This window comes from Halichondria panicea, chromosome 14 (genome assembly GCF_963675165.1).
Source record: "Halichondria panicea chromosome 14, odHalPani1.1, whole genome shotgun sequence".
In the NCBI taxonomy this organism is placed as follows: domain Eukaryota; kingdom Metazoa; phylum Porifera; class Demospongiae; order Suberitida; family Halichondriidae; genus Halichondria; species Halichondria panicea.
In genome coordinates, this window is record NC_087390.1 from 2,837,998 (window position 1) to 2,846,989 (window position 8,992).

At 41.3% G+C, this 8,992-nt stretch overlaps 2 protein-coding genes across 2 annotated transcripts; one reads left to right on the forward strand and one right to left on the reverse strand.

Moving 5' to 3' along the window:
• The first annotated feature begins 147 nt into the window (after positions 1-147).
• On the forward strand, positions 148-8,937 carry LOC135347636 (cobalamin trafficking protein CblD-like). Its single transcript, XM_064545675.1, has 7 exons — positions 148-327; positions 4,715-4,971; positions 5,047-5,221; positions 5,299-5,514; positions 5,758-5,888; positions 6,604-6,690; positions 8,569-8,937. Exons 2-7 carry the CDS (start codon positions 4,822-4,824, stop codon positions 8,761-8,763), a joined length of 954 nt encoding a protein of 317 aa, XP_064401745.1. The 5' UTR covers positions 148-327; positions 4,715-4,821; the 3' UTR covers positions 8,764-8,937.
• On the reverse strand, positions 1,079-4,802 carry LOC135347627 (uncharacterized). Its single transcript, XM_064545664.1, has 6 exons — positions 4,704-4,802; positions 4,474-4,524; positions 3,981-4,408; positions 3,015-3,872; positions 1,558-1,611; positions 1,079-1,425 (listed from the first exon to the last, which is right to left on the reverse strand). The coding sequence occupies exons 1-4, from the start codon at positions 4,706-4,708 to the stop codon at positions 3,100-3,102; spliced, it is 1,257 nt and encodes a 418-aa protein (XP_064401734.1). The 5' UTR covers positions 4,709-4,802; the 3' UTR covers positions 1,079-1,425; positions 1,558-1,611; positions 3,015-3,099.
• Positions 8,938-8,992: the final 55 nt, after the last annotated feature.

The following is an 8,992-nucleotide window of genomic DNA, read 5'->3' on the forward strand; positions in this document are numbered from 1 at the left end:
TGCTAATTACTTGCAAGCCTATCAAGTGTAATTAATCATCCATTAAACTGTAACACAGCATTTTCTAATTCAACGACAATTAGATCATCAAACCTTACATTTATGATCTAATAATTATGCATGTGACAGACATGCATGTACAGTAGATTCTGGTTAATTACGCAATGTCCTGTGGTGATGGTGCAAATTCAGTGGCCATTATAAGCAAGAGGTCAAGTCAAAAGACTATAGGGAGTCTATATAATACCAGTTGAAGGCCTTGTCGATTTTTGTACTATAATTAATGAGTGACAGGCAAAAAGTAAAAAAGATTGAACAAAGTTGATTGTGAGTTCTAAGTAACTTCAATGTAGTATTGGGTACACTGTATGTATTTTGATTCTATTTGTACATACTGCGCAGTGTACACAAGGTTCACCACGTTGCCAAAGCAATTGTAGTATGCAACAAGCTCGTATCTAGATACATTTTTGCCCTAAGATCTCAACCCCATCGTTATGCCAGAGTATTAATAAACAGCTTACTGGGAAAATACCTCATTTCAGCTAGGTCAGTCCTAGTCTCATGAATCAGCCGGCCTTGGAGAGTCCAAGGCCGGCTGATTCATGAGACTAGGTCAGTCATGTGGAAACATGTAACTGAAAGTAAAAGCTAAACATCTAAACAGTTCTGCATGGGATCTCATTGCTATTAATTATAAAGTCAACCATCACAGCTTGATTGGCATACACTGTGCAATAGTTGGTGTGAGTGACTCGATCTAGTTGGTTATAGCTAGAACTTGTAGTAGCCGATTCAGTACACAAGACCCACAAAACTGGCCAAGAGGAGGATAGTCGAGTTCAATTTCAGAAGGTTTTTCATTCTGATCGTCTACATACATGTACTCTGTTACCTCCAACCACCAAAGGAAAGAATTTAATGATTGGAATGCAAGGTGAAAAACTTATGTTGTTAATTAATGAGCAATTACCAGACCGTAACCTTAATTAAAGTCCTCTGGAAGCAGATTTTTTATTACGACCCATTGACCCTGACTGGCCAGTTTGCCGACCCCCACCCTATTTTATTTTGGAGATAAATATCGTGAATGTACCAAATTCATTATGGATGATTGAGGTACATGTACATGTATATACACATCGAATATGAAAGTAATTTTGAGACATGCACCATATGTTGTCACCACTATCTATATAATTATAAAACTAAGTGACATGGAAGACTCGCACAAAACTAACTAAGTGACATGGAAGACTCGCACAACACTAAAAAGCTATAATCACACTACATTTTGTTCAGCAAGTTCAGTTCAGTTCAGTTCAGACCAGTTTGCGGCTAGGTATCAGTATACCAGCCCATTAAGATAGTCCTCGGGATATTTCACCGAACCCAATAAACAGATGGAGTCTCCAGGAGGCATATCTAGAGTAGAAATATTGAGTGTAAAATCAGTATACCATGCAGCGGCTAAGCTTCTTTATTAGTTTGCACTATTATAATGGCATGCAATTTTTCACATACTACTAACATAATTATAGCTATAATTATACTTACCCCGATAAAAGAGAGGAACTCTTGTCACCACGTAAGCATAGGTAGACGGCTCACCTGTGATACAGAAGATTAGATCATGTTTGTCATAAATACTGCAATCTGATTGGTTAGAGGAAATGTTCTATCCAATTTAGAAAATCATGTACTTCAATAGAAAATCATGTACTTCACTTAGAAAATCATGTAGCAAAGATTAGATAAGAACATTCAAATCTGATTGGCTAAATACTCATGGTTGCTATGATCTAAAATGCTTAGACACTGTTTAGGAACTTTCCACATGATTTAGAAGTCCTCAGGGCTAGTATAGAACCCTCACTGCGTTTGGGATACTACAACCAGCCCTTTGGGCTTCTAAATCATGTAGAAACTTCCTAAACAGTGTCTAACTATTATGTAGCATAATACACCAAAACAGCTGACTACCGTATAGCGGGTAAGTTTCGTGGGGTAAAAAATTCGTTCACTCGAGAAACAGTGGTTTTCGTGAGTAAAAATTTTGTCTAGTCTCGTTGCCTGCACTGCATTCCTACGTTCCAGTAAGCCACGCCTACGTTAAAATTTCGTGTAGGTCAGCTTGCCCACGAAAATAATGAATATTTTACCCCACGAAAATTACCTGCTATACGGTATACAAAATGTCTATGACTCAATCCAGAGGAGGTCGGGCACCACTTCACCTTTCTGCTAATTCTACCTTTACGCTAACCACACTCTGCTAGATCCGCAATAGTCAGGGTTTCATCTAGTGGGGGGGGGGGGGAGGGCAAGGGTAAACCTCCCCCCCCAAAAATGTTGTAGAATAATGACATCACATTAGACTACATTATTATGTCATCACATTAGTTAACGTGATGAACTATAAGGTAGATCTACTGTGATGCGTTAGGTTAAGCATGATGTAATCAACAAAAGTGGGCGTAGCCAAACATTTTGCGACGCGCTTACGCGCACCCAAATCCCCCCCCCCTACATTTGATCCTGTGAAACCCTGACAGTAGCTGTGGTAACTAACACTTGAGGCAACAATAGATCTACATATAGACTCTGAGACTACCATAGTAGCCAAGCTTCTCAATTTTCTAGCTTTAGAGTATCATTCCTCGGTACTTTCCAAGCCAGAGTTTATTTCCTGTCTGTTTGTTTCTCAGCTTCCAAACAAAGGCCTGTTATGTGCTATATTCTGACTGTAGGACTAGTGAGGACCAGGGTAACAGGTGGTTAGAGGAACTGACAGAGCTATAAGATCAAGAGGATAGGCTAGGCTACTGCATGTAGTCGTCTCCAGAGTCTAGATCTAGTGTTGCCACGACCACTATTGTACTAGTTGGGCAGATCTAGCAGAGCGTGGGTAGCATTAAATTGTTATAATTAAGAAAGGTCAAGTGGTGTCCGACCTCCTCTGACTCAATCAACTCTGAAATGCACGACTATTTTCCTAACAAAAAAACACTCACCTTCCTCTAGAACAACCTCGGAGAACACATGAGTAGGGCCATAGTTGGAGCTAAACGATGTAACTGCCGATGGTAGAGACTCTTCTCAATCCTTCTCCTCTGATGAACCATCCCATGGCCATTTCTTTTTGGAGGTTTGAGAGATAGGAGCACCATACTCATCACTGAGGTCGTCTTGAAGAGATACGGCACATATCGCAGCTTCTTTAAAGTGCTCCCCTCCCACAGCCCCGTTGACGATAGACTCAGGCTTTACGACCACTCCAGAACTGGAATATTGACGCTGTGACAGTTGATCACCTTCTTCTTCTCTCGAGGCGTCGGGAGTCCCATCACGAAACAGACTGCTTCTTTCAGAATACAATATCAATTCATCAGAAGGAGTTGGTACACATTCTTCGTGACTCACATCGATTTCTTTGGCCAATGAGGGTCTCAATTGATTCTCTGCGTATCGAGAGCGGTAGAAATGATTCGGAAGGGACCTTACGAAGTTCACCAGTCGGATAATTTGCAGCACATTCAGCATCACCTCACGTGATATAAACCACAAAAACCACACCACCGTTCCTAAGACTTTCCAAACAGTAAAAATTTCGCTGGTGTTGATGGGAGGCCTCGACTTGGACATCGTCGAAGTTCCCTCTGCACATACGGCTTCGGCCTTATTTGGTGAAGGGTTTCCACTGGGCGGAGTCTCCATAGCGATAATCTTTTCATCCACAGCGATACCGTCAGCTGCACGTTGCGGCAGAGTCTCCATAGCGATAGTCTTTTCATCCACAGCGATACCGTCAGCTGCACGTTGCTCAATATCACAAGGCTCCTCTGAAGTACGTTCCAACGACTCGGTTTTCTCTGTTACAGTAAAATATTACTTTCAACATTGTATAATTTATTACGTACCACACTTTTAACATTGCATTTACTACCGTACTATCAAAATCTAACATTTGACCTACTTACCGGTTTCCTCTGTAGCAACAGAAGTTTTGAAAACCTCCTTTTCTTCTTGCTGGATGTCAGATGTAGTTTCAGCTTCTCCTGGTTGTTGTACATCAATTTGTGTTGTAGGTAGGGCATTCTCATTCGAAAGCTCATTGCCGGCAGTAGGGGCAGAGAGCAGCACCGTTGACAATCGTCCATTAGAAGCCAAAACCATTTCCCCAATATGCTCGTGACTGTCGGCTGAAGACTCTTGAGAAACAGCCATTTTTTCAGAGGAAGTAACAGCCTGAGGAGGGACTAGAGCATTTTCTTGCGACATGGTGACGTTAGTCTGCTTTGTTAAAATGAGGATTTTTTTGTGTTCGACAAAGTTGTTGTTTGAGTTGTTGCCGTCACCAAGCTTGTTTATCTCTCCATCATTCACCTCATTGTTTTTGTTGAGCAACCTGTAATAAAACAAAGACGATATCATAATAGCTATGAACGCAACCATTGTTTAGAAAAGTCTTACTTTGAGTTTTGCTGCTGCATATGTCCTTGCACTTGCAGGTTCATGGTGAAGCTAGAATGAGACATATAAATGATAATTACACGTACACGTGTACCTCACCGCTTTATTTACAAACAAAAAATTTGATTATAATTGATAATTGATGATTGAGCTATTAATTTAATTAATAGCCTATTAACACCTCGTTATCAGGATGGAGCCTACATTGTTTAGTTCTAATCATAAATCACCTCATGTACAGTGTTTCCAGCTCAAGAAAACCTCTCTTTTACCTCCAAATTAACTGCCGGTCCAACGTTTTTGGCTCTGAACTGATTCCCAGCTAAAAGCCTAGGAAATACACGTGACATGTGCCACATTGCCACATTGCCACACCTCCCGAGTTCACTTCCTGTTAGTCAAGTTTATGAGGCAGAGCTAGAGCTAGAGATAGAGCATATGCAGAGCTTGTCTAAGGTATCACAAAGAGGAGAAGTGCCTTCAAAAGTTCAGCTAAGGGTGTGTTGACTCTCTGTATACAAAAAACCAAATGCTTGTTGACTCAATTACGTTACCACCACATTGTGTTGTTAGATGTCATCTAATAGTCCAAGTCGAGTGGTGGCTTACCTCCCCAGTTTGTCGACCATTCTCCAGCGACTACGGGCCACCTCGACCACCCCCTCATCTCTAGGCTCCACCCTCTTCCCCTCACACACACCCTCACTACCACAACCAACCACCCACACCACTGCAGCTAGTTCATCTGGTAAGGGTGTCCTTCAGTGTATGTCTGTATGTTAATCAATTTGTTTTTCCCTCCCTCTCTCTCACACACACACACAGATTCTCTTCACTTCCCAACACCGCTACTCCATTTTCAGTTGCACCCACAGTACCCGCTTCCAGGGGGCGCATCAATCCCTTCTTTGACCACACCCACCATACAACCGACGGATGAAGCAACAAACGAAGAGCCAACGTTTCTAACTGTAATTAGGGAAAAACCGCAGGGCACAGTAGAGATGTTGATACAAGAGTGTCCCCCATCATTGCTCAAAGGTTGGTTGGTGCTTGCCGGAGTGTATTACCTACGTTCCATGGTTCCTACTGTTCCTATACACTAATCCATGGTTCCTACGGTTCTATGGTTTCTACTGTTCCATGGTTCCTAACTATGGAACGAAGGGAACCATAGAACTGAGAAAACGTAGGAACCAGTGTCTCAATAACATTACATAATAATTATTATTATATTGCTGATTCGGCTATAATTATTATTCATGAGTGTGTATCATATACCAGGTTTTATGAAGCTATTTCCCAGCTTGGAATCGAAAGGGTTAACAGTGATAACTCTATGTCAGAGAACAAAGAACGACATGACATCTTGGTCGGCAGAAGTGGAAAGCGAAAGAGATTCACTACTGGAACATGTGAGGACATGAGGGGGAGTGTTGTATTTTTTGACAGTAAAATTAGCATTGCATTTTCCCTTCTCTGCATGTGTGTGTTACTCTTTGCAAAATCCAAAATAATGATGCTTTGGTGGAGGTGCCAAAGCTACATAACATAAAGCTACTATAATAGCTTTTATACACACATTATAAATTATCATGAATTGATGAACATTATTTTTTGTTTTGCTGCATGCGACGAGGCAGAAAGAATCACAGGGAAATTCAAAGAGTGGGTATAAATGATCGACCATGATTGTTGTTAAAAATGATCGATGCCAAAAGTTCAAGTCTAAAATTTAATGGCTGCATCAGCAGAACCATGCAGCTCTCTTCTCACTCTTGCAGCTACCAATAGCTAGCGTTCTAGTGCAGAGCTAACTACTAAGTGGAGTAGCATCAACTCGGTAAACAAGTTTTGCTACGCACTCTTCTGAAAAGGCTGCAATGGCATTCCAAGTAAGCAAAACTAGGCATAACTCGAGAATAAAGCATTATTTTGCAATGAAGACATGACTAGAAGCCTATAGAAACTCTTACTTGCACTTGATTGATTCTTGAACAGCTGTAGCAGTCACACAGACACACAAACACACTACCATAATATATCTCGCTTGCGCATATGCAGGCACCGAGGCATAGTTATACCATTGCATTTTCAATATTATTTTGTGTTTCTCTTTGTTTCCTCCAGTTTGTAGACAGTGCTAAGGAGATCTGTGCCAGACTAACAGGGGCCAACCTCTGGGCTGACTTCATCGAGCCTGCCTCTGGAAGAGCCGTAAGTCCCCTCCCCCTTACCTTGCCTTCTTATTGCTTTTTATTTTTACTGTATAGACAGACAGACCCCTTTTAGTGACATGTACATGTACATATAGTGGAGAGCTTACCATTGTTCGATATGTTTTGAATTGTCTCAAGTGGTCTTACAGCATTTTATCATAGATTGGAGAGAAAGGGATTGGCAATGGGATGCACTTCCGGTGCCATCCGTGTTTCCCCGCGGTTTCAATCGAGGCTTACTCCTAACGTAGGAGTCTATAAACATGACTAATTCATGAGAAGTGTTTTTATGCCTCGAGGCGTAGCCGCACGAGGGATACGGTAAAGCTGACTGTGTGTGTGTCTGTCTGTGTGTGTGTGTGTGTATTCCAGCTATAACTGCTCAACGGTTGCAATGCGACGAAAGCTAACAGCTTCTATAGGCTTCTAGCCACGTTCTCTTGGATTTTGATTCGTGGATTAGCAAACTAAAGCTTCTTTCTCGAGTTATGGCTAGTTTGACTCACATTGAAGGCTGTTGCAGTCTCTTCAGAATATTTCATAGCATCATCTGTCCGCACAAACTTTCTATTCAACATATGAGTTAGCCTTGCACTAAAGCGCTAGCTTTTTGTTAGCTACAATACTCAGAAAATATCTGTTAAAACAGCTAGCTAGCAGTAGCCATTTGTGAAATTGATCTCTTTGGACACACCCTTTAATTATTCCTGTGGATGTAATGCGCATGCGTGCTCATTCCCCATGTGTAAGACTCCAAGATCCAGATCCAGATCCTCCTGGCTGAAGGCCTGGTAAGCCACAAAACACACTACCATATAACAATAATATTATAGATAACAATAATTATGCATGTACACAGGTCTTTTCTTCTTAGATATTATATATGCTGAACTACAAATCAATTTTCTTCTTTCTTGAGGTCCACATAATACAACAATAGATGCATGTAAATAAGTCTTTTCTTCTCAGTGACTTTATATAGATAAGCTAACTTTATATAAAATTCATTATAGAAACTAATATAACTTTTCAGCGAAAGCAAAAACATGGCGAGAGGCATTAGCACAGCGCCAGCTTGAACACTAGTTTGCTGTCTGTAAAAAGTCTACGAGTAGTTCTGCTGCTAAACATCAACTTCACCTCATTTTTGTGGCCATTTAGGACATAGCACACTACTTAGTAACACAACCTTAGCTATATCATAGGTGCTATAGGAACACAAGCATGAAAACGTGTTCTGTGTACCTCTAGCTACTTTACGACAATCATGATTATGCTTTCTTCATTTCCAAATGATACTCACCATCAGGGGGCATATGTTTAAGTGTTGGAAGGATCTTTGAGAAGCATGCATTAGACACAATTAATATTCCCGGGTTTTCGCAGGAGTTTTAGGGCAAAACACAGATGGTTTCAGGCCCATCTGTGTACACTAAATGTAAAAGCATCACGTGAACTGCCTCCATTGCCAATTAGTTTCTGACAGATACTGTAGCTATGCAAGTAATACATACATTGCAACTACAATATATACCTCAATGCTTTGTCACCAATTAGATTGTACCCTTTTCACAATGTACTTTACCCCCCTCCACCCTCCACCTACCACGCACACACACACACACACACACACACACACACACACACACACACACACACACAGAGAGAGTTCCACAGTGCGTACACACACATACCCACACACACACACACAGTTCCACAGTGTGTGCACGCATACACACACACACACACAGAGTTCCACAGTGCGTACACACACATACCCACACACACACACACACACACACACGGACGCACACACACACACACACACACACACACACACACACACACACACACACGGACGCACACACACACACAGTTCTACAGTGCGTACACACACGACACGTTGTTTGAAACTGACGAGAGACTTCGCTATCTCGGCTTTGACATTGACGATCTGGGCTGTTGTAGGTGCGTCTACCATCCGATATGGGGTGCTTTTGCCTTCGTGGGAATCATCTTCACTGATGCCTCCGCCAGCTCACCAATTCTAAGAAGTATTATGGAACTCTAGAAATGCTATATAGACTTATAGCTTCCCATTTTATGCTTTAAAGGTATAGATGTACACACATGTACGTCGTATAGATATAGTTATGATTTGTGCATTTTGGCATTGTGTGATGAATGTTTGGTTATGAGGAGATCTTCTCCTGTGCTCCTGGTAATATGAAAATTAATTGGTAAATGGTCGCTACATTAATTACTATTAAACACAGCAACCACGTGGACTTAGTTTGGGA